Raw genomic sequence first — 25592 nt, 5'->3', positions numbered from 1 at the left:
GTAGAGATTTAGCTAGCAGGGAAAAGCAGGCCAGCTGTAGGAGGGGCACATACATGAAGGGCACTAACTTACATGGAAAACCAAGGCTGGATACAGGTAGGCACTGTCATTCATCTCTTTGGAGAGAGGCCATTGTGGGACAGAGCCTCAGGGTAGGTCCATTGGAGTCAGTGACGTTCTAGTGATACACAGCAGCTGGGGATCTAGCCTGCTGCCCTCAATGCATTTACCTCTCACTGCTGGAGCTGAACCTGTTTTGCTTTTTTCTCTCATGCCAAAGTGTTTGGTACCTTAAATTTAATAGATCATTTCTATTTTAAGAGCTAAACAGCTTCCATAATCTATGGGGAAGTGGGCCTTGCCCTGTGACTCTTATGTTGTCATCTCTCCCCATGTTAACGTGAAGCAGCATCATTACTTTTCTTATCAGCTGGGTGTGAGGGGAAAAGTGAGTCACCACCACCCTTCCCTTTTCAAAATTCCTTGGCAAAAACAAGTGGGAAACTTTAATAAGAAACTTTCTGTTTTGAACATTAGAAGAGCCGCTGTCTCTAGGCATGTGGCCAATGTACATTATGTGAAGTGCAAACCTTTGAATGAAGAACCTGAGTAATAAGTGAGACCCCCTCAGCTGTATCACATCTCCCTTATGGGTCAGCTACATAATACAGGAGCTAGGGCCTTTTGTGTGTATTGTGTTTTAGCTTGAATGCTTTGCAAGCTTTACACAGCACCCTAGGCCCTACTTTATACAGCACTCACTCTTCTGTGATGGTCTAAGCTTGTCCAGGTGCCTGATCTGGGGCATGGCATGTGTGATGCAAAAGCTGGGGGAAGAGTGCAGGAGCCTGGCTGTATAACCACTTATACAAACTTAACTGAATCTCAACTCCTTTTACACAGGACAGCAATGAACTCTTTGTGTCTTAGTCCTAAAAACTACAGCCCACACTATGTGGGCAGGGGAGCAGTTCTGGCCATGCATTTTCAAAAGCCAAAGGTGGGTGTATAGTGACTATTCACTTTCAATATCCTACCACAATTACCTTTCTATTTAAAAAATACTCAGAACTGACTGTAGGGACTCAGAGCATGCAGCCGTGACTTAAGGAGAAAAGAAATGAGGCACAAGCACATGAGCAGAGGGAAATGGACTAGGGGTTAAGTAAATGTTCCTTAACTTGGCTGGAAGGCATAGCCATTATAAACTCCTTGGGTGAGACATCATCCAGTGGGGGCAGTGGAGTTGCACCCATTTCCCTGGGCCTTGATGCTGCAAGGACTTTGGTGCTTTTGAAAACATTACCCTACCCTTGAGCACATGCATATTTCTCATTCTCAAATGAAGGCTTCAAGAGGGAGTTAAGTGATGCCTAAGCCTCTAGCTGACCCTCTGCCCAGGGGTGATTTCACCTGGGCTCAGCTGTTTCTACTAAAAAGTCACATAGGCCATGATCCTGTTCCCATTGAAATGAATGCACATTGTGCCATTGGCTCTCAGTGGCAGCTTACTGAGAACCCTGAGTCCTATGCTTCATACAGATCAAACCAGTATCCTTCTACCATGGTAACATCAGGGCCTGATCAAGCAGTTCTAGAAGATGAGGTTAAACTCCGCTAATCAGTAAAGGTCACATTTTACTAAAGTGATAATCTGTGGAAGAAGTCAAATATTAAATGGAGTCAGGCCTTAATCTAGCAATGCACTAACCCCATGTTTAGAACACCAGGCCTCAATGAGGGAAGTGTCTGAACTTAATACATTTTCTGAAGGTTGTTTCTTCTCAGTGTCTGTTCCAGGTACAGGGGCTTAACGCCATACTCAAGTTTTCTCCTTACCTTTGACTATTGCAAGATTCTTCTCCCATTCCTTCAGTAGGAGGAGAGTAGGTTTCAGCCAACTAAATTTAATACCAGAAATATTAACATTCATGGTAAGTTTGTACGGCTGATTTAAATATTTCCTTGATATATGGGCACAAATCCACTTAATCAGATTGAAGAAATGGTGGTTTTGTCACTCCAAGCCCAGCCCTCTCTCCAGCAGCAGGAGTCCAAATCCTCTACCAGTGCCAGAAAAACCCCTGTGCTTTTGAAAAAGCACATAAGCAAGTTTGGGAACAATAGTGGCTTTTATTCTGTAAACAAGAAAGGAGGCAACATAAAATACTCTGCATTCCCTTGGTCACTCCACACTGAAATACAGCAATGAGTTGTGGTCAGGAGCAATGAACGTCCACTGCTTGGCAGCAAGTGATTAGAAAAACTCCCCACAATACACCTAAAATGATGGTCGTAATGAACACAGCCCACTGACACTAGAGGGCACTCCACTTGCATGTGTAAACTATGGTACAAGCTTACTTTGTTTTTAGCAAGTTTTTGGCACTTTTCAAGCTCTTTACTTCAGAAGCAGATTCGACAGCAAACAAGTGAAAGTTATGCACATGTCCCACAGCAAGACTACATCAAGCATGTAAAAATTACTGGATGGGGTTCACAGTTAAAAATTGTCTTCTGAGACAGCGATCTGTGTGGCTGGACTTCATAGGAAAAGATCCCATTTTGCACACGAAGAGGCAGATGATGAGCTGAAAATAACTGAACAAATTCCATCAACACAACAGTATCAAATAGCAGCTCTCTCTGCTCATGCCATTTCATCCTTAGTGATCCTTGTCCAAGGAACTATTGTAATAAATGGTTTAAAATGCACAGGCGCATATGCCTCACGACTGCACAGCTTTCAGAGGAACCAGATCAGGATGGTTTGGCAGGGAGGGTAGAGTTGGTGCTAGCTTAAGTCTAATACTCAGCAATCATGGCTTATTATTGCACACTCATTCTGTCCATCATCTGTAAACTTCTTAATCAACAGCAGTGTGCAGGTGGTGGCAGAGGAAAAAAGTTCCCACTGTCATATCTGTGATAGCATCCAAGTTCTCTGTTCCACTTATTCTCTCTCTTGTTTTGGTACTGAAAATCCTGGAGGAGACACCCTGCTCAGCCCTGGGGAGCAAACAGACCCTTACAGCTACGCACTTCCCTGACCCATGCTTTAAAGAGCAAGGTGGAGCGGATGGAAGAATGAGGTCACTTCTCCCACCAGGTGTGTACATGTCCTGCTGGCTCTTCTAATGCCCATTAGGAGAAAGGGACTGGGGGCTTGGCAAGGTGAGCGTTACAGAAAGAAGAAGCTACAGAAAAGAGAAGAAAAAAATGTTCAGAATCCAAATGAAAGGAAAAAAGAAAATGAAATATTTTAAAGGAGGATAGCTGTGAAGGAGAGTGTGTGCGCACATACGTGAAGGTTTTAATGCAGCAGGAGCAGTGCAAGGGTCTGGGCCCATCAAGCCACTGTTTAGTGAACAGGGGAAGAGGAGGAAGGAATGGGGTAAAATGAATGCTGCCACTGTGACCCGCCTTGGCACATCCCAAAAGCAATCAACCAAAGAACAAGAAATGCCTGCATCAACACCACCGTTGGCATTCACACATACGTTCACTTCCTTTTTTCACCCAGCAACCACAACAAAAGTAAATTACAAAGGCCACACAACAACTAGAGTGTTTGGGTAAAAATATATTTCCCCTTTCCCGCTTTGTGTGTTGGCACAATTCATATGTGCACCCCAGAGCACATACAAAAAAAGGAACTGAACTGTGGCGGAAAGCTATGATTCATTTTGAACTTCAGAAATGAAATATTTTGACATCAATAAAACATCTAAGAGAGTCATACATATATAGTTCTGCATTAACAGTGGCTGGAGGTATACAGTCATTTGGACAAAAACATGGGTTATTTTCAAAGAACAAGGTAATAATGTTCTACATCTCTAGTTTGAAGGCCATCAGCATATATTTAAAAATAAGTACACAAAATATTCCTACTGCTGTTCACAGCTTTATTTTCAGTTAGTTTAAAAAAACACCCTTCATATTTGTATAATCCCTTGCTGTCACACCTTGGCCCTTAGGGCCTCCTAGATGATCTATACTGTAAATGCAGTTGGGCTCCCTGGAGAAAGGATGTGACAGGAATAAGCTGTTAGAAACAGTCTGAGAATGGCAAATCACAACATGATTCAAATGGACAGGTCTGATAACCCACACAAGACATTGCTGGTTTTCATCACAACAGTTTAAAAGTAGAATGAGAACTACTTGGAAAAAAACCCACTGATTGTGTTAAAAAAAAAAAGAAATACAAAAGTCTTCTTGACAAGAGTTATAAGCAGGTAACATATACAAGGCAGCAAAAGGATAAGTGATCTTGTATTTAAGAAAACTCCCAGTAGCCCACAGCTAGGAACACAGTTTGCCTTGGCAGCTGAGTGGATGCAGTCTGCAGATCAGAACCATGGCCCGTTTTTTCTAGCTGTTGGAGATGCCGCTGAGAGGAATACCTTGTAATTCACCCTTTCCCATCAGCCACAAAACATGACATGTCACTCTATACTGAAAGTCAACATGGATTATTGGAAGTACTCAGGTAGCCACAGTTACCACTGATGATAACCACAGTCCCAAGGCCCAGAGGAAGAAAGGGCACACTATTTACCTCATTCTTAGATAAATTATTATACACAGGGTGGGATTTTCCAGAGCCCTCGGTGTTGGCCTAACTCTGCTCCTCGAAACATCAAGGGGAGTTTCCCCAAAGATTTAAAGAGGAGCAGTGAGGGCAATATTGAGCACTCTTGAACAACGACCCCTTTATAACCAAGGGGATGCCAAGTCAGTGGAAATAAGGTGCCTAATCTGTGCTTTTGAAAGTCAACCTCCAATACTCACAGCAGCGCATTTTGGAACAAGTATCAGTCTTCCCCAGTGGCCACTGTGTCATTCAGACTTTGCCTGTGGGTTTTATTCCACATCCAAGGAGTGCTTTAATGCATAGATCTGCATGCTCCATTGTTTGTTCCTGCTCATTTATAACAGCCTAATAATGGACATCCCAGCACCTCCGGTAAATGCAGCATTATCAGTGACTAGTCATTGCTCTTTAAATATCCTACCCTTTGCAGATCCTCACAAGCAAGAGTTAGGGTTACATAGCTGTCATGAAAAAGCTAATGCTACCTTAAGCTGGAATTTTCAAATGAGTTGGGGTCCCTAATAGCCAATAGGACTGGTGCCTAACTCCCTTTGGTCCCTTTGAAAATCCCAGCTGAAGATGGTTATTGTTTAGTAAAGGTTTTTAAAGAACCCTCAGCATTGCCATTTGTAGAAAAGTCAACGTTCGTTCATTTCAAAAGTGGGCAGAGAGGTCTCTTGCTGCTGTACTTACATGCATAGGTGAAAAAGCACATCCAACTAGATTTGAGAGGATCCCTTATTCCGTGCAGAGCCAGGGACTACTGTGAAAAAGGCACAGATACAGAAAGGAAAGAAGTGCAGCAGTAACAAGCTAAACATGGCCCAGAGGTTTTTAAAAGTTAGTGCGCCATTAGGCAAAAAAAAATAAAATTGCAAGTTTAAATTTTATTCCCAGCTTCTCCAAAACGATGGTTCTTTGCTAAAAAGGGAAACAAACCAATTCCTCCCCCCAGCATTTAATACATTTGGCAGCAGTTTTGTGTCCAAACTAAAACCCACCTAGTCTCAGCTAATTTTCTCTGCCAAGCTTCCCTTGACAGGGTTTTTAAACTAAGCAGGAGAAACTAATGTTAAAATTAAGTTATCTTACTTGGCACAACTAGCCCCCCGCCACCTGTGTTAATTAAAAATAGGACACACACAGACACAGCTGATGGAAGCACACTACACAAGCTTCAAACTTGAGCATATTGCATGATCAAATGCAGTCCATGCTTAGGAAACTGGTTTCATGTGTTCAATACCAAGTGAGTTTGTAAGGCTAAGCTGAAGCAAAACTGGAAGGATCTCTGATTTTTACTGCTATTTAAACCTGGCTACTGCAACTGTCAGTCCTTCCAATGATGGTGATGTTCACATGACAACTTAGCTTGAATTTCAAAATAGTTTCTTCCCTGCTTTTCCTCCGCTTAAATTTATGCAGTTTGTCCAGCCACCCTTTCCCCTTCCTTAAGAGCCATGTTTACGTGGGGGGGAGGTGGGGGAGAGAACAAAATCACCACTCCCAAACCTGCCTTTGTGAATGTAGTTACACAACCCCTGTGCTTGGGTAGAAACAAGCAAAGTTGGAATGTGGGGGAATCAGGTGAAGAGGGTTAATTTCAAGAGTGCTTTAAAGAAAGAAACAGGAGACTACCTAGCTAGGAGCAGAGGGAAAGCTGGCAGAACATCAGCAGTAGAGAAAGAAATCCAGAAGTCATAGGGTAAACATGGGTCGCCACTTCTTGGACTGTATCAGAAAGGAAAAGACTCTGTCCGAAAAGCAATGGCATAGAAAATACAAATTGAAGAGTTAGGTCAATTTTCACACCAAGTACGCCCTAAAAAAAGGCCTGGCTTATGCTAGATGTTCAGTCACTGTTTGTTAATGCAAACTATTGTTTGCATCCCAAGCCTTAGCCGGCTGCGCAATGCTGATCAGTGCACTGATGTTACCTTTATTATGCCTTTGTCAAGCAAGATAAGCTACATCTTAGCCCAGTAAAGAGAGTGAACAGCCATATTTTCTCTCCACTTTAGGAGCCCAGAGTAACTGAAGTTAATGGAGTTTAACTAACACCTTTAATGGTTCACTGGCACTTACCAACATAGGACACTATGCTCCAAGACTGATCCTGCAACCACATAAGCATGTGCAAACATTTACTCCCGTGAGGACTCCTACTAAAGTCAACTGAACTATATCACATGATTAAAGTTACGCTTGCGCTTACGCATTTGCTGGATGACTCTTTTACTTAGGCAATCTGTGGAAAGTGTATTCGAGTTTTGGGATGGGTTTCGGTCACCGGGTTAGTTTTTGATGAAGGACTCAGCTCCTTTTGATGCACATTGCACAGCTTTTAGGGGTTAGCCACAACACTTAATAGAGAAGAGTTACTGCAAAAAGATTTAACCTGTTGGGTGAATAACAAAAAGCCAGGCCAAAAGTCATTATCCATAAGGTAAAAAACTCATGCAAGAATAAGCATGCAAGGTCAGTTGCTCTTTTGTTACCTACACACACAAAAACCTAACAATGGGATTTCTACAGTCTTACAAGTCAGCTATCAAAGAAACTCATTTAAGTGGACTTCTGGGTTTAGCAATGGACTGGGGAGACTCTGGCTAAGTTTGCACTGATCTTATTCCCACTGAATAGTAAGTAACTCACAGATTTCCATGGGAGTACTTGTGCTATTCAGTGCAAGTAAGGGGAATCAGTTTGGCCTGTTGAGAGCAGTGTGTGCAAACGAGTAACAGCAGCATTTAAGGCCTTATCCTGAAACCCTTCCAATGTCTTTAAGTGGCCTAGGATCAAGCCACTGAAGCACAAGTCTTGCTCTCAATTCAAAGCCAAGTGGCAGGTCTGATCTATTGCTGCTGTTCTTACCAGAGAGAGAGAAATGGCATCAACTTTTCAAACAAAAAACGACGCCTCCCACCTCAATTTCCAGATGCTCACTGCTTCATCCACCTTCCTCCCACCCACTCCATTATTAAATGAGTTAATAGTTATTGGTGTTTAAAACAAAAACAAAAACCAAACAGATGGCAGAGACACGTTACTGCAAAAGCAGGTGAATGCAGGAACATCCTTGGCTTGCCAGGCTTTATGTGAAGCTTGCACTGCAAGTTAAAAAAACAAAAACAAAAAAAAACATTAGAAATAATAGAAACCCAAAAGAAAGAAAGATGGGAGAGCTGACACCAGCATTCTGCTTCGGTGGACGCCCATGCAAATGGATTATGAAATTTAAAAGAAATGAAACAAAATTTAAAATCGGAGTCAATTCTATTCTATATGACAAGCAAAAGCAAAGAAAAACTGAGTGGAGAAAAACGAACAAACCACAGTTAGTCCAAACTAGGTTACTGTTTGATAGTGACTTAGGCCAATATTTTCAGAAGTGGCTAGTGATTTTGCATGCCCAAGCTAAGACACCTTAAAAGAGATTCTGATTTTCAGAGCGGATGCTTAATATTTTCTGAAAACCAGGCTCCTTTAAGACAGCTCAAGTTGGGCACTTTAAGGTCACACATCACTTTTGAAAATGTAGCCTACTGGTCTGATCCAGATCCCACTGAAATCAATTGGAGTCTCTCTTCAATGGTTGTTGTCCCAGGTCCCAACTGAACACCCTGCATGGTGTAGTTTAAGGACTTCCACCAGGACAGAATACGGCCTAGTATATTTGCACCAGTTTGAAAATTCCTTTCATTAAAAGGAAGTTGGAAGAGAAGTTTCTTGTATTGTTTTACAAAGTGACTTTACAGTAAAGCAGCCAAACAAAAGAGTTTCAACTCCTGTGCCTGTCTGAGAAATTGCAAGTAATACAATGCACACATCCAGGTACGCAGCCGACGACCTACTCAATGGAGCAGGCGAGAGCCGAGAAGCATTTTACTGATCTTATTAAAAGGGACCTACTCTGGTTGTGCCATGACCACACTCGTTGCCAGCAATTGCCACTGGAACACGTAGGTATGAAGAAATGCCAAGGCCACAACTAAGATTATGGGATTTAGGCAAGCACTTAAGCATATGGTTGTACAGCACCTAGCACATAAAAACAGAAGTACTGGGTCAGACCAAAGGTCCATCTAGCCCAGTATCCTGTCTGCCAACAGTGGCCAATGCCAGGTTCACTCCCTCTGGGGCACCTAACAGGTAAATGATCAAATGATCTCTCTCCTGCCATCCATCTCCACCCTCTGACAAACAGAGGCTAGGGACATCATTCCTTACCCATCCTGGCTAATAGCCATTAATGGATTTAACCTCCATGAATTTATCCAGTTATCTTTTAAACGCTGTTATAGTCCTAGCGTTCACAACCTCCTCAGGCAAGGAGTTCCACAAGTTGACTGTGTGCTGTGTGAAGAACTTCCTTTTATTTGTTTTAAACCTGCTTCCTATTAATTTCATTTGGTGGCCCCCAGTTCTTGTATTATGGGAATAAGTAAATACCTTTTCCTTATCCACTTTCTCCACATCACTCGTGATTTTATACACCTCTATCATATCCTCCTTAGTCTCCTCTTTTCCAAGCTGAAAAATCCTAGCCTCTTTAATCTCTCCTCATATGGGACCCGTTCCAAACCCCTAATCATTTTAGTTGCCCTTTTCTGAATCTTTTCTAGTGCCAGTATATATTTTTTGAGATGAGGAGACCACATCTGTACGCAGTATTCAAGATGTGGGCGTACCATCAATTTATAGAAGGGCAATAAGATAGGACAATAGAGAATAAGACGGAGACTATTTTCCTGATTTGTTGGCCCTGTTTCATCAATCTGGCTTGTGCAGAATTTTGATCCAGTCTCAGTGGTCCAAGTTACAGATGTGTAATTCCACCTTTAAAAAGAAGCAGTCCAATAAATTGCATTCTGGGGAGGCTACAAGGGAAATCCAGCTGAGAGCATTTCAGGGATTAGCCTAATTTCCACTGGTAATTGTATAAAACATCAGAGTCATACCACCGCAGTTCAACGATAATAAAAACCCCTTACCTATTAAAACTGTAGCATTTCACTAGAGTGCAAGAGAAAATTTAAAGGTTTTCGGAACCAAGATGCGCTACAATGCAGATGCATCTGCATTTTCCTTTCCAGCTTCTGTTAGCAATTTGAACATTATAAAACAATTTGAGCAACTCCCAACAGCTGGTGTGGAATGATACTGAGAGGCAAGACTATTTTAAACATATTTACAAAGCAAAGTGCATGTTCCTCATGACTGGATTTCTATGGCAGAATAGAAACCATGTGATTTGTAATGGCAACTAGAAACATGACGTACATAATACACGAATCTCATGCAGGTGCCAGAAGAATTCACAGGAACAACTAGTAGCTAACATCTATTGAAAGTTACAAAATCAAACCCCACTGCATATAGCTTCAGTCTGATACAGAAGGGATGAAGAAACCTATTGCAGATTTTATGTAAATATTACATTAGCAGCGCCATTTAAAAGATTTCTGAGTAGAAAAAGGTCATCAAAAATTCCAAGTTACTTAGAAAAAGGCCATAATACTAGGGGAACACAATGTGGGTACAGCCATGCCAGGCAGGACCCTTGTTCCAGTCTAACCTATTTACAGAGAACGCACAAGGGAGAAATCTCAGCATTCTAGGAATGTTGCTGCCAGATATTATTAGTTCTGTACTGATCTGCTTTTTGGATTATTTTAATTAAATGAGTTTCCAGTACACATGAAAATGCTGTATTTTCTCTATGCTGGTCTTTGCGCAAGCTTTTAGAGCCAGATTCTCAGCTAGAATAAGCCAGCATGGCGCCATAGAAGCTACATTGATTTACATCAAGTGAGGAACTGGCTCTTCATTGTTTTAAATGTCTTTGCTGGGTGTGATTTTCAGAGCACTGATCCAGCAGCAGAAACGAGACACACACACACTCCGGCTTCTACTGGCACAAGGATGAGAGCACAGTGCCACTGCTCATTGTAGAAAAATACACTAGTGTACACAAAATAAAGTAGAAGCTCACTAGTTTGCACTAGTCCTCTTGTGAATAGTTGAAGTTAGTCAATTAGCAAGCAAGGTCTTCCCCACACTTGAGAGTTAATTCAGATTAAGATAGGATGGGAATTTAAAGCACACCAGCCATTCCTGAATACCTCCATGTGCAGACAAGCCCTAGGCGACCAACTCAAAAGCAAAACATGCCACATCATTAATTGCACTTCAACCATTTTTCTTTTGTCAGCGACAGCTTAGCGTTAATTATTTATGACGGTATTTCATAGAATACCAGGAAATCCCTATGCCATATGTATAATGCAAGACCTTGCTGGAGCACTGGCTATTAAACATTTACTGAGGTCTGGAGACAACAGTGTTTTGCGTGGATTAAAAAGTGTGTTACTCAGTGAGATTTTACAGTATCACTCTCTTTATCGGGTATAGGATTTCAGTAACATAAATGTGTGCTTTTATCTCAGGCAACCTGGGAAGGAATCCAAGGGGAAGCCTACCCTATCTGAGAATGGTAGAGGAGAGCTATTGGTACTTCTTACTTAAGACTGGCCTGTTAGACTAGATTGTCCTGTTCTGCTATACAGACAATCCATTCTTATTCTATTTCAGCTCTGTCAAACTTGTAAATCTCCAATCCCGAGACAGTTTGGGTTTTTTTTAAGCAGTGTATGGAACAAAGCCAATAAAGGGACAAATTCTGCCCTTGGATACAAGCCCCGTAAGTATTTGAGAGTAGAATTTGCCTCACGAGTGTAAATAATAGAAACTACAATGCCATTTATCTTTTGCTAGATGTATCAGTTGTGCTATCTTATGTTGAATTGATACTACATGGATTAAATTAACCTGTAATTATAGGTACCATAGTTTAAAAACAAAAACAAAAAAACCCACCAAGTATTCATGTCAAAATGACATGGCTGTTAAGCTTTTGGTTTTAAAAGGCGTTTATAGCTATAATCGCAACCCTAAAGTATTTAGAATCAGGAACTACATTTGAAGTATAAATGGGGGAAGGAAGTACACGTAGAGACGCTCTTATGGGGCTCATGAGAATAAGTCTGTAACCTTAGTGTCCCAAAGTTGGTTCCGAATATGCTTGAGAAATCACAGATTAGATCTCCACTTCCTGACTGCTCTCTCAAACCAGGCAGAGGGATAAATTAAACTTTATGGTACTCTTCTAATGAAACCTTAACATCATCTCCCCGGCCCGCCCCTTGGAGATCATATTTTATTTGATCAGTCTGGTAAAAAACCCAGTTTCCAGTCTGATGATGGGAAAAAGCAAATACAGACACGCAACAGAAAAAACCCCCCACACACTGGAATAAGGCCACAAGGTTGTAGTGCGACAGCCCCTTACTTTTTCTTGTCCTTGTCTTTCTTGGTTTGTTGGGAACCAGCCTGTTGTGCCTGTGACTGTAGTAGCTGAGCGGCTGCCTTCTTCTTCTGGAAGTTGCTCAGCTCCTCCTCAAGCTCCTTCTTTTTATCCTCCACTTTTTTCTTCTCCTCTTGGTGTGTCCGCTTCAGATGGTCAAACTTTTCATGGAGCTGCCCAGACAGGGAGGGGATGATAGAGTTGGAGGGGAGGGGAGGGGAAAAGAATATTGCTTTGTATTATTTGTATGAATTACAGCACTTCCTACAGGGGTCCCTCTGGTCTACGTGCTCTGCACACACATACAGCAGAACTATAGCAAAACTGCAGCGCCTGCCCTGAGGAGCTCCCAATCTAAACAGACAAGACGACCAAAGGGAGAATTAAGTAACTGAGGTAGAGAAAGAATAAGGGTCAGATTGAAAGTCAGTGGGATTTAGGAGCCTAAATCCCATTTCGAAAATTTCTTATGCCTGAAGAAGCCTAAGTCATTGAGGCACTTTTGAAAATTTTACCCTAGGTCACACAGAAAGGCTGTGGTAGAGCTGGGAATTGAAGGCAGATCTTCCCAGTCCAGGGCCTTCACCACAAAACCAAATTTTACTGATTTTAAAAAGATATTTTCCTAAAGGGATTTTAAACATTCCTGGTATTCTACAAGGAGGGGCAAAGTATGGAGAGGTATTGCTGGGTGATTATATACTAGTTATTCTGCCAATGGGCTTCAGGGAAAGTTAGGATTTCACCTTTTGCTGCAGGAAAGCTACATGTGAGAACTGCCCTAAACATCTAAGTGTTGACACGGATTTGAGATGACTGCATGAAAGACCCAAGTCAACTAGCATTTCTCTCCCACCATATCTTCTGGCTTTTGGGGGACTGCCAGATAACTCATTCCCAATTCCGAGCACTGGGAAGACTACAGCGATGCGTCTTGTTCATTTTAACGAACAGACTCATACAATTTGTGTTTTCATGTGTGTGCAGTGACAAACTGTTGTACATTGGTGACCAGCAAAACTGCTACGTGATCACCTGATGAAAAGCCCCCCAGAATGTCTCATAACATTCAGATATCTGTGCACTTACACACACAGGGCTTGATTCTCCTGGGCTCTGCACGATGTGGAAACAGCTACATTTTCACAAAGCGAGTAAACAGTGGGTGCAAAATGCTACCGCTCCGACCCGGTGGCATGTTACACCCCCTTTGCAGAGATATAACAGGACGACACAAGGTGCAAGGAAGCAGGGAATCAGGCCCTCGGTCGTAGAGCTCCACAGAGCAGCTCTTGTTCACATGGACCTCTTGGATAACGACAGTTCGAGTGTGCCCTTTGGGGCTGCACTCTGAGAAACCCCGACCCTGCAGTGGGAGTGGGAGTCCAGAGAACAGTGCTGAGCTGCTGAAAGGCTATGCAGGAGCCAGGTTTCAAAGGACTATAATGGTTGAAACATGGCCCTTCAAAGCTAGACAGTCTGCAGCGCTGGGTGCCATCCTGTAAAGCCATCAGCTCCCCAGACTGCAGCTGTCCCCAGTGCTTTGGGCCAAGGGGAACCACTGAGCAGTATGACCTAGCAAGTATGCCCCTTGGGCAGGGAGGACTCCGATCTGCAGAGCCAGCGTTACATGGCAGCTGGGGTTTTACAAAGAAGCCTGAGGGAGTTCTCTATGCCTATGGTATTTATCTGCTTCCCCCCCACCCTTCAACCACTGTATCTGAACCCCTCACAGCTTTCTATGTCTGTATCCTCACAACAACCCTGAGAAGCCAGGAAGTGCTATTATCCCCACTGTCCAGGCACAGGAACCTTAGGCCAGGTGTTTAGGCATCTAACTCCCATTGAAAAATCAACTTAGGTGCCTGGACACCTTTAAAAATCTGGCCGTAAGTGACTTGCCCTAGGTCCCACAGGAAGTCTGTGACAAAGCAGGGATTTGAACCCATGTCTAACATCTAGGCACATGCCCTAACCACTGGGCCATCCTTCCTCTCAGACTATCAGTGGGATCCAAATGCCTAAGTCCTTTAGGTCCCTTTCAAGCTCCCAGGGTAAACCCCCGTGTGTAATCCCTTTGGTTAGCAATCACTCACATCTTTCTCCGCTTCTTTCAACTCTGCTTCTTTCTCCTTCACTCTCATGACGAACATCTGTCTCATTTCTTCCTCCTTCTTCTGCAGCTCACCCAGGAATTCATTCCTCTTCGCTTCATAGGTCTCTTGGAGACTATTACAAATACACAAGGGAAAAAACAGTCAAGATTACACTTAGTGCCTGGACCAGAGATATTCGCCCCAGGCTTTGGGGCTCTTGGCATGTCACCCCTCGCTCAGCATTGCCATGGAATTTCAGAGCAGAGACCTGATCACATTGTCCGGATCCCAGTTCCAGTCTTCTGGAAGGAACGTCCAGTTTGGGAATTTCTATAAAAGATACAGGCAGCAAGAGTCTGCAAGTCACTTAACAGGCAGCAAGAGTGACTCAGATTCAGACGTAGCTACTGCATATGCATTTACTGCAATCCAGCTGCTAACACAGCCTTCCACGGCTGATCAGTTATACATTTCTCTCTGCTCCCAATCTTCTTGCCTCATCTTCTGTTTGTCCGGCATCTAGCCTAGGTAGGATCCATGGATCCAGGATTAACAGAACACAGATTCTGGGCTGGTATGTTTCGTAAAGGACTATTATTCTTCCTCTGAATCACCATCTTTTACAGTTTTATTTCTTCATTCCTCCATCAACACAAAGGAATCTGTTTCTTGACACTGATTTACTACCCAGTGAAATGCTGCAGCAGACCTCGGGGGGATAAAATAGGCCAACACACACCTACACATACAGCTGCGATTTTCGGAGTTGGGGGATTTGGAAGCCAAATTCCCATTAATTTTATTCCTTTGGTGGCTTTGAAAATCACAGTCAAAAGGATAGCTCGCGTTTGCTGTTACTTTCCTGAGAACAAACAGTCCCAAGTAAAGCTCCATTGATGTGGATTTTGGGTTTACACACAGGCTACATTCTGTGCATAGACACAATGAGGAAAATTAAAACTGAGTTAGTGAAACATTTGCCCCCTGCTTTGGGCCAGTGCTTTATTCTTCATTGCGTGCAGTGATTTTCTTCGTTAGCCCTTTGCGCAATCCCAATCAGCCTTCAGATTGCTACAGCTTGGGCTTAACCCTGCACACAGTACCTCCTCTCACAGCCCCTTGCAGGAACGGGTCTCTCAGGAGCTGCTCTTCTGCAGTATCAGCCACAGACAGAGACAGCAGTCTCATGATGCCGGCTGACCTAGCTGGGTTCCCAACACTTGAATGGTGCAAATCTCATAAGGTTCAGTTCTTGTGAGATTCTCACCATCTGCGAATGGGAAAATGAAAAGGAGCTTCTTTTGGATCTGGACTGGACACAGTCCCAGCCTGATAATAATAGGTAAAGATCCAGAGAAACGAATCACAATCGACCTGAAACTCAGTTTTAGATAGAAGGTTCTGTTTATGGCCCATCTCTAATTGAAATCCTTCCAGTGTCCAAGTATAGGCTCTGGATAACACTACCACCTTCATCACCAGAGCCACTCCCTGTGCGTGCTTTCAGTTTTATCTGTTCATTGAGTGAAGATTAGAAACTGCAGTTGTAATATAGTATCCTAGGGAGCAGCAGAGCCTTACAGAACCAAAGTGAAAGCACTCCATACTCCCTTAATCATATCCTGCCTTGCGACCCACATCTCGGTAACAAACAAAAGAACAGGGTGGCGTGGAAGGAGGAAGGCTGGCCAGCTCATGCAGGGTTTTCTCCGTCGACAGACAAAATTACTCGTATCACCTTATTATTTTAGACTGGGATTTTACAGTCGGAAATCTCACCCTTCGTGCAAAACTTTCAGATACACGAAAGTCAGCAAGCTAAATTGTTTGTTGACGTAATACTACTGACTTCGCTGGAATTCGTCTGGGCCAAATTCTCTGTTGGGGCAACACCGCTGACCTCTCTGCCGTTAGTCCAGCAGAGAATCTGGCCCAGCAATTCAAAGTTACATATGGAACACTCACTTTCAGCCTGGAGGAGTATAAACGCAAGGCCATTTGGGATTTCAGCAACTCCTTCCAGTCGCAGCTCTCAAGAGACGCTGTAACTTCAGCTAGCTAACAGAGGCATAAACCTACATTCCAGAGAAAACTCCCAGAATCTGAACATTTACATCCAGTGAAGGAAAACGTTTCCAGACTACTGTCCGTTTACAATCAAACATTCTAGCTTTTATTTTAAAAATCGATAGGTCAGTTAACAACCCAAGCGACAGGGAAAGGATTCCACAAAGAGGAGGAAAAGCAAGGGGACTACACTAGTAAAGAGACACAGAAGAACAAACCACCTCTGCTCAAACAAAAAGACAAAAGCAAAACCTAAAACCTTCTATTAAGGAACACAGGCACTTCCTCCTATTTTAGCACCTCATCGAGCCTGCACAAGCAGTGGCCTATGGCCTGCATTCTTGCAATGAGCTTAACTTCACTGATACTGGCCTCTCATTGACATGCTTCCTTTCTGCAACATTCTGTTTAGTGTAAACAGTTTGCTGCGGTCTGGTCTCATAGCCAGCTTGGCTTAAGATAAATAGAATGCTTACTGCTCCTGACAGAGTAATGTAAACCAGCTGAGGAACAGGATTGCTGTGGATGTGCCCACTGTAGACCACTCCTCAGACTCAAGGGAATGCATATTTGCTTGCTTGTCTTGGGAGGAGTAATGGATGCAATCCCTACACTACCGTTTCCCTCATTTTGAAAATACGACTACTGCAGGAAAGGGGGTGGGCGTACTTTAAACTAGCATCCACCTCATGTATACAATTAGGTACTTTCCCCATTTCCTTTCTACTTATAACTTGGGCAAAAGTGGCCTCAAGTACACAGGAAGCAATGGAAATTCCTTGGATTCCTGAAAGGGAAGGGCTGAGCCCATCTTAAGTCATTGCTCTCTAGAAAGGAAATCAAATAAACTTCACACTTGAGCTGCCTCAAGAGCAGGGGCCTGGCTCCCCTCTCACTCATGCCGGTGGAACTTCGCCTAGTCATTGAAGCTTAACACTGGTGTCAGTCTGGCCTAAGAGAGAGAGGGGCAAACTTAACCTTCCAGATCGGGGGTCTGACTCCTCTCCCACATGCCATGGAGATCAATGATGTTATGCGAGCATTGGTGAGAGGAGAACAAAGCTGTAGCTTTATCTCAAGCTATGGACCACACCTGGGTTTGTGTTGCCAAGGCTCAGAGAAATCCTGTTTGCAGTGATCTATTTTGCAATCTCAAGGATTAACATGACTGTTTCCCTTCACAATTAAAACACTGTCCCCTCACAATAGGTTACTCACTCTCTGAGGTGACTTAAAGCACACACACATCTCAGATTTAGGTGCAGGCTGACTTAGTGGTAACGCAATCAGAGTGCTGAAAAGGTGACAAGTTTGGCTGTTTGGATGAGGGAAAACAAAAAACCCCAAGGAGACTGTAGGAGGGTGGAGAAGGAAAAACAACTGCTGTCACTCACCAATGACTCACACCCACACAGGGATATGGGCTTTGTTATGCTTTCATACCTGAATGGTTTACTATCAGGGTCAGTGTCTTTGAATCCCATTTCTTCTAGCTTACAGCGCCTGTACAATTCATAATGCCGGGTGTGCGTCTGCTCTCTCAAATCCTCCATGTTCACTCGGATCAGCATCTCACGCAGCTTCACAAAGTCACAGTGGTTTTCATTTTCAACTGCAAAAGAAACGAAAAGAAAAATGTCCCATCGAGGAAGAATAAAGAAAGTTACATCCAGTATTCAGCGAGTTTTCCCCATTGCTCTTTCTTCATGGTTAATATTTACTGTGCACAGGTTCAGCTTGCGTATGTGTCTGGAGTTCCACATAGAATCATAGAATATCAGGGTTGGAAGGGACCTCAGGAGGTCACCTAGTTCAACCCCCTGCTCAAAGCAGGACCAATCCCCAGATTTTTAGCCCAGTTCCCTAAATGGCCCCCTCAAGGATTGAACTCACAACCCTGGGTTTAGCAGGCCAATGTGTTAGAGTGTGTTAGAAATTAGGGGCCCAACTCTCTCTTTCATGTAACAGCAGTGAAAACTGGGTTCACTGTCAGTGGGAATAAAGCACTAGGTCTCCTGGGAAAGAGGGGAAACCGACACATGACCAGTACGAGATTTCCACATGCTGCTAGCTTCTTTCCTAACCCTAATTCACTCAGACATGTCGCTCTGGTTTGTATTGTATGATAGAGCACCTGGCAAGTTTCAAGTTGCTCAGCGAGCAGCTTGTGTTATCAACAGGAACAGGAGGAAACTGCAGAAAAATATTCTAACAGCTGAAGAATTATTTTGCAAACACTCTTGCAGTTTGTTGTGCTGGATCACTCACATGCTGCTTTCCTGTCGGATACCTCTATGTCCTCTGCCCGAGTGCACACCAAGCACAGGGCATCAGCACTATCCGTGTTGGCAGGATTAGACAATACAGTGGTAAAAATAACCAGGCCCTCTCCATTTCATGCCATCTACCATTGTGACACTTGGGGAGCTGCAGTGGGAGTGAACTGCAGGGCGTAGACTTTGCTAGTGTCTATACATTCTGGGCTCGTTTTTCAAACATTAAGGGTATGTCTATACTGCACACTAAAGCAGGGGTCTGACTCAGGTTCGAGTCCAAGCCCCCCTTCTGTCCACATACAATTCAGTCTACCTTGGATCAGCAAGAACTCAGGACTCGAGTCCTTGAACCCTGCCAGGGCGGTGGGTCAGAGCCCAATTTCTGCTGAGACTTGGGTCCAAGCCCTGGTATTTTGCAGTGTGGACGCAGCTCAAGCTGCAGATCCGAGTCAGGTCTGAGTAGTGCAGCATGGACACAGTGGCATAGCTTAGGGACCTGGGGCCAGCAGTTCTAAGCCCAGGTTTACAATGCAGTGTGGACACTCAAGTGTGGGTGTGGAGGCACCAAATCCACACGCCCAGCTCGCATACACCCAGGCTTAGCATGCAGTGTAGACATGTCCTCAGAGACAAGTTCTAGTCACAGCTAGATGTGGGGCTTCCAATGACTTCCAGAGGAACCAGTACATCCAAGGAGAGAATTTGGCCTTATTGGCATTTTGTTAGAATTTCTGGGTGAATTTTCACAAGCACTCAGCATTTACTTAACTCTGATCCCATTTCAATCAATAAGAAAACTCCCATTGGCTTCCATCAGAGAAGAGTAAGGCAAATGCTGCATTCCCTGAAAATCCCACTGTGTGTGTGAGAGAGAAAGAAACTAAGGCAAACCATTCCCTGTTATTCAGTTAGTTTGCTGGCATGGAAATGCCAGGGACATAAGAAGAGACCATTTAAAAAAGAAAAATAAGTTACAACTGAAATACTTGCTAATGTCTCTGAATTCTAACCTGCTCTTTCCCAGATCAGTCAGGTTGTAGACTCACGCCTTTCACAAGTGACCAAGAGACAAAACCCATGTTTAAGAAGTGCTTAGGAAGCCCTGTTTTGTTTTGTTTTTCAAATGGCCTTTTTGACCACTGCAAAGTTCTTACTGCACAAAGGCAGAAATTGGCAAGCAGCCTCCACAGATCAGCATTTTTTTTAAAAAACTGGATGGCATAAAACAAGGAGTTTGTGTTTCTTTTTGGACATACCCTGCACAACCCCCCATGGATACTGCCTGGCCTTGCTCATCTTATTGCCAATCTTCACTTCTTCAGTACTGCCAACAACAGCAAATGGAAGATGAACCTACAAAAGCAAAGAGACAAAGAGATTAGGGATTCCCTGCGTTGCTTTGCCAGGGAGTGTTTTGAAGGAAGCTCTATTTACTATAGCAGCTGTGATTTTTTTATTTAAAGTTACTAAAATGCCTTTGCAATCCAGCTGGTGTCTTTGGATGATCAATGGAGGCTCTAGATCAGAAGCATGCTCTGACTTCAGATAGGAAAAATCTAAAGCAAATGAGACACCTCCCCCAAAAAAGTCCTAGTAAACCACAGCACTTGCATTTAATGACAACATGGACTTTATATTTAAAGGTCAGTGCACTTCACTGCAACTTAATCCCCAACATATTCATTTTCATACCAAATTTAACTCCTCTGTTGTTTGAGATGGGACAGAGGTGAAATCCTGCATGGGGAGTAATGAATTTTCTTTTATATCTGTGTATCAGAGGACCATATGAATATTAAACTAGGTACCGGTGTCCTTTGCACAAGGCAATCAAAATGGAAACTGATTTGAATGTTAAAAAAATCAAATGTCACATGGTAAAAACAACTGTGCTTCTCAAAAGAAGGGGCCATTTAAAAAAAAAAGTTAAAAATTAAATGTTTGCCAAAGCCTTTTAATTCAGCCATTTGCAGTAGCTAGAAGTAACGGTTAGAGCTTTCGGGCTAAGAGCAAGACTGTGACTGCAGACAGCCCTGAGCAAGAGGTGGTGTGTAAGCTGCACCACCACCGGAGGCAGCCTTCCTCACAACTCATCCCTGGCTTCCTACTGGGTAGGTGTGTGTGAATTTGCAGCAGCAGGACACTTGGGACCCACTATGGCCAGTTGTGCTAGCCAGTAAGGAGAGAGCCAGAGATCATGCTTGAGTATGAGTGGGGAAAAGGTAGGGAGAGGAGATGGAGCAAGGCTCCGCCCATTTCCCACCACCCAGCTTCTCTGAGACCAGGACGAAGGCGGCTGATCAAAGCCCTGAAAGGGGATTTCAGACAGTCCCGGCAGCTGGAAGAGATGCACAAAACCTCTGCCAAGAGGAAGCTGGGCCTGCATGCCAGCCTTGGGAGAGCTTGGCCAGGTGGTATTTTCATAGCCTGTGCTTTGAAAGGGCTGGTATGGACCAAGGGGCGAGTCCAGAGACCAGTGCCTGGGCAGCCAAGCCAAGAACGGAGCAGATAGATGGGAGGAAAAATCCTCGCTGCCTGGCCATGAAGCAGCTGCAGCTCCCTCGCTAAAACAAACTCCTAGTGGCCTTTCCGCTCAGCCCCAAAGGGGTGCAGGTTAGAGGAGCAGGATGTGCTGCTCCTCCCCTAGCCCACCCCAGGCTCCTGCCTCTCCCTCCCTTCCTCACTGCCATGTGGGCTGATTGCAGGGTTGAGCTCTGCACTGTACCAGGCATGCATGGACCCACTGGGATTTCACGCCCCCTTTCCTCTCAGAGTTCTGCTGCCCCATGGACACAGGGGCTGGATTTCACTCTGCTCACCCACTCCTGCTTTCTTGGAGCATCCAAACTCTCAGGCTACATCGTCTCACAACAAAGGGGAATAAACCATTTCCCTTCCTCCCCTCCAGGTGTTCCCTCCCTGGGTTCCTGGAGAGATATACAGAAGCAAGCTCCGTGAATCTAAACAGAGGGACTCCACCCTCCCTGTTTCCAGTCCTGGAAAACACAAGTACTTCCCCACCTCACCCAGAGGGTATGTAAAGTCAGGTTAGTAAATCTAACACAGAGATTTTCCTCCTGACTTCTTCCTCCCACCAATTCCCTGGTGAGCTGCAGACTCAATTCCCTGGAGTCCCCACTAAAGAAAAACTCCAACAGGTCTTAAAAAGAAAGCTTTATAAAAAGAAAGAAAAATACATAAAAATGGTCTCTCTGTATTAAGGTGACAAATACAGGGTCATTTGCTTAAAAGACAAAAAAAATGAACAAACAGCCTTATCCAAAATGAATACAATTTAACACATTCCAGCAACTACACACATGTAAATACAAAAAAAACCAATATAAACCTTATTGTCTTACTATCTTGTACTTACAACTTGGAATACAACTTGGAAACAGAAGATTAGAAAGCCAGGAGATAGAAAGATCACTCTCAGAGCCGAGAGGGTCAGACACAAGACAAAGAACAAAGAACTCTCACACAAACTTCCCTCCACCCAGATTTGAAAAAGTCTTGGTTCCTGATTGCTCCTCTGGTCTGGTGTTTCAGGTTACTGGTGTTACCCCTTTTACAGGTAAAAGAACATTAACCCTTAGCTATCTGTTTATGACACTCACCCACTCCTGCTTTCCTGGAGCATCCAAACTCTCAGGCTACATCCACACTGCAGTCATGAGCGTGCTTCCCAGCACAGACTGACAGACATACGCTTGCTTGACAGCCGCTCAGACTAGCCACCTGAGTACGGACCCAGGGTTGCAGGCTCGTATGTACTTGGCCAGCTAGCCCAAGTCGCTGCCCGTGCTGCCCCTGAGCTCCAGCACAGCTACTGCGTGTCGGTCTGCTCGCTCCCAGCTGCAGAGCAGACATAGCCTCAGTCACTTCGCTGTGCAACTGCATGACCAGAGCTCCGGGAGGGGCCACAGAGGACAACTTACAGTTTAGTGCTGGCACCATGGACAGCAAGGGCAGCCTCTTGTTTAAGGCACTGCCCAGGTTCAGCTTGTGGCTCCGGTAAGGCAGCTAGACACAACATGGTCCTTAATGTTTTTGAGACGCCGTTAATACAGCAGCGGGCACCAGAGACATTCCCAAGAAACACACCACTATATTTTTAAAATATCACAAAATTGAAATTGTTTTCTTGCACTAAGTATGGCTAGAAACACACTCTCAGCCAAGCACTGCTAATGTGATTCTAGGCTGCCCGAGTTGTAATCATGAGCTAGGTTGTTCGAATGACAAAAATGGCTGATCTCCTCAAGACAATGGTTCTAATTGCCAAAAAACAGAAGAAATAAAATCTGTGTTCCAGGATTCCAAGCAGGCAGTCAGCCCAGGGCTTCACCTGGGGAAGAGCAGTGGAGGAGTGTTGAACCTTTGGTGAAAGCAAAGAATAACTGGGTTCAAAAAATAACTAGATAAATTCATGGAGGATAGATCCATCAATGGCTATTAGCCAAGATAGGCAGGGATGCAACTCCATGGCTCTGGGTGTCCCTACCCTCGGACAGCCAGAAGCTCTGGCCTGGATAGATGATCACTATGTGTATGTACAGTTCTAGCACGATGGGGCCCTGGTCTTGGTTGAGGGCCTCTATGCGCTACTGTAATACAGTTAGAGGCAAAGGGCTTAGATTCCTCCTCTGCTTTTGCAAACAAGCCTCCCAGGGTGCAATTCATCTCCCTGCATAACTCTTGCGTAAAGGCCTGCCTATGCTAGCTTTATTTCCCTAAATCTCTCTTATCTACCACTGGCGCAGCTCGTGTTAGCATAGGTCAGTCCCCACCACTTTAACCACCGCACCACCCAGAACTGCTCTACACGGGACCAGAGCACCAGCTGCCTGATTCTAGTCCTCCTCCAGAAACTGAATCAAAGGCGGTGAAGTGGATCACCCAGCAACAAGCAGCGAGTGGGAATAGGAGGCCTCACTCTAAGTCCTCTCCCCTGATCACTACATCACTCTGCCCCCCAGGGATATGAATATTTAGTAAGGGGAAAGGCACATGGGAAAGGACACAATCAGCAGAGAAGAAATATTTTCAAGATTTTGAAAAATAAATATCAGCGCCCAATCCCAACCCATTTCATTAGGTCCTGCAGACCAGAGTGGAGATGGGCTTCCATCAAACTATTTATTGGCCCATATTTGAGTTTCAATGGGAAAAGCAAAAGGATGCAGCATTCCCCCTCCTTGGGGGTGGGGATGGATTGGTTCAGGAAAAAACAATACTTACACTCATTGTAGCATTTATCTCAGCCACTGTCTCTTCATCTGTTGGGAACTGATAGATCTGAACACCATTGCTGACCAGCTCGCTCATGATTTTACTCTTGAATTTATGCAACTCGTTTTTTGCAATTGTATCAGCTTTGGCTATTATAGGGATAATGTTAACCTGCAAGGCAAAGAGAGCGAATAGCCTCATAAAGGACACCTCCCTCAATATATTCAACCAGAAGAGGACAAAGAACATGGCACATAAAAGCAGTGATGCAATACAAACTTTCTACTAGAACAGGACTTGCCGGTCCACCCAATTCATTTTTATTTTGGGGGCGGAGTTAACGCAAGCAACATTGGCTGAGACAGGATTGCGCCAATCGCTTTTCATGTGTAGAGAAGAGCTCCATTCAAAGTCAAAAGCAATTTGGCAACACTTATTTCCTCTTCTGTAGCAGAAGTTTACTTTTTTAAATAGGGCGGAGAGGAAACGCTGTCACACAGACTAGCCAAACAGTTCCAAAGGAAATTACCATCTAGGCATTAATCCTCTTCAGACCTGTAGCAGGCTTAACTACTCTGGGGTTAACCATCAGGAAACAGCCCAGAGATTGATCCTTGAGCACCTCTACAGCCTAGTATTAAAAGGAAACATTCAGATCAGATGAACAAGGTGTAGGGACTGGACAGAGATGAATTGTCCCTTTATTGCACCGGCCTGAAATGAGCAACCTTGTCCCTCTCCCCCATAAAAGAAGCTTGCACCGCCTATATACTGCCTAGGGGAGTGGCACCAAGTCTGGCAAACTTCAAGTAAATACAGGGACAAACTGGACACAGAGCCAGATCCTCAGCTACACTGATTTACACTGGCTGAGGTCCACAGGGCGATAGGGATCAGGGAGCTTCATGCAGGCCACAGCTCTGCTGTGACAAATGAAGATCATCTGTGTATCCTTTCTTGGTCACTCTTTCACCCTAGATTGATGGCTGTTGTAGCTTGCTTACAATCCCACAAGGGTCTGGCCAATCCAGCTCACCACAGCCATAGGTTAATGTATCTCTTGCTACACAGTGCCTTTTAAACCAGCTCTGAAAAGACCATACTGCCAGGTGTGATCTAAGGCTGACTAGGAGCCTTCCTTCAGTTGTTCTGCCCTGAAGCAATATAAAATGCTGCTACAGTAAGGAAGACATTAATATTGACCTATATGGAGACATTTTAACTACAGTGCTTGAAAATCCTCTTAAATTACATAAACTAATTCCTTTCTGAGGATGGTCCTGTAACAGAAACTAATCCCTGTGCAGGGAAAAGTTAAGACTAGTGCCAATTACAGGCAAATTCTCAGCAAATCTCTGCAGCTACAGAACAAGCAGACTCCAAGCTTTACCCACGTCATCAAGCAACCTGTTATGAATTCTTCATGGTTCTCGGGTACCAGAGTCACTCAATAGATGTGGAACGCATATGAAATGAAGAGCCCCAGCTGCCTGCTTTACTGTCCTGCACGTATTTCAAACCAGAATGCAAGCAGCTGACCATGCCACAGTGCTGGTGGGAAAAGGGCACTTCAGTATTTAGGAATACTGGCTTCCTTTCAAGTGGGCTTGGGTTTTCATCTAACTTTTCAATACTAAAATATGCTCTTGAACATGAAACATTTGAACACGAGCTTCTCTTTACCCATCTGTGAGCTAAATCAGCCCCCCACCCACTGCTAGATCCACTGGCTGTATCATCAGTAAGGATTGTTTAGCCTGCAGTGCAGAACTGCTGATCAACTATATCAAATGGTGTTTGGCTTTGAGGGGGGCATTCTGACCCTCTGCATGCCAAAAATGTGGCTCTATCAGTATGAAAGGAGGGCCATCCTTGAGAGTAGACACTATAGTTTCATTTGCAGCAGCCTGTTTCAGGATTGCTGCTGGTGTGGAGTAAAGTGGGTGATGTTA

At 44.1% G+C, this 25592-nt stretch overlaps 1 protein-coding gene across 7 annotated transcripts in view; it reads right to left on the bottom strand.

Moving 5' to 3' along the window:
- Positions 1-2113: 2113 nt before the first annotated feature.
- Positions 2114-25592, bottom strand: part of SEPTIN11 (septin 11) — a 75110-nt gene continuing 51631 nt past the window's right edge. For 2 of the 7 annotated variants that reach the window (XM_050945180.1, XM_050945186.1), the window contains exons 5-10: positions 23650-23811; positions 19662-19758; positions 17573-17741; positions 14063-14195; positions 11952-12139; positions 2114-3009 (exon numbers count right to left, since the gene is read on the bottom strand). In XM_050945180.1, coding sequence (XP_050801137.1) covers positions 2868-3009; positions 11952-12139; positions 14063-14195; positions 17573-17741; positions 19662-19758; positions 23650-23811 — 891 coding nt within the window. In that variant the 3' untranslated portion in view covers positions 2114-2867. Of the gene's footprint in view, positions 3198-3563; positions 7711-11951; positions 12140-14062; positions 14196-17572; positions 17742-19661; positions 19759-23649; positions 23812-25592 lie in introns of those variants that run through there. The other 5 variants (XM_050945181.1, XM_050945183.1, XM_050945185.1 and 2 more) reach the window with 5 other exon arrangements.

This window comes from Gopherus flavomarginatus, chromosome 3 (assembly GCF_025201925.1).
Source record: "Gopherus flavomarginatus isolate rGopFla2 chromosome 3, rGopFla2.mat.asm, whole genome shotgun sequence".
NCBI lineage: Eukaryota > Metazoa > Chordata > Testudines > Testudinidae > Gopherus > Gopherus flavomarginatus.
Note: the sequence above shows the minus strand (reverse complement) of the source record. Positions and strands in the feature narration are given on the sequence as shown.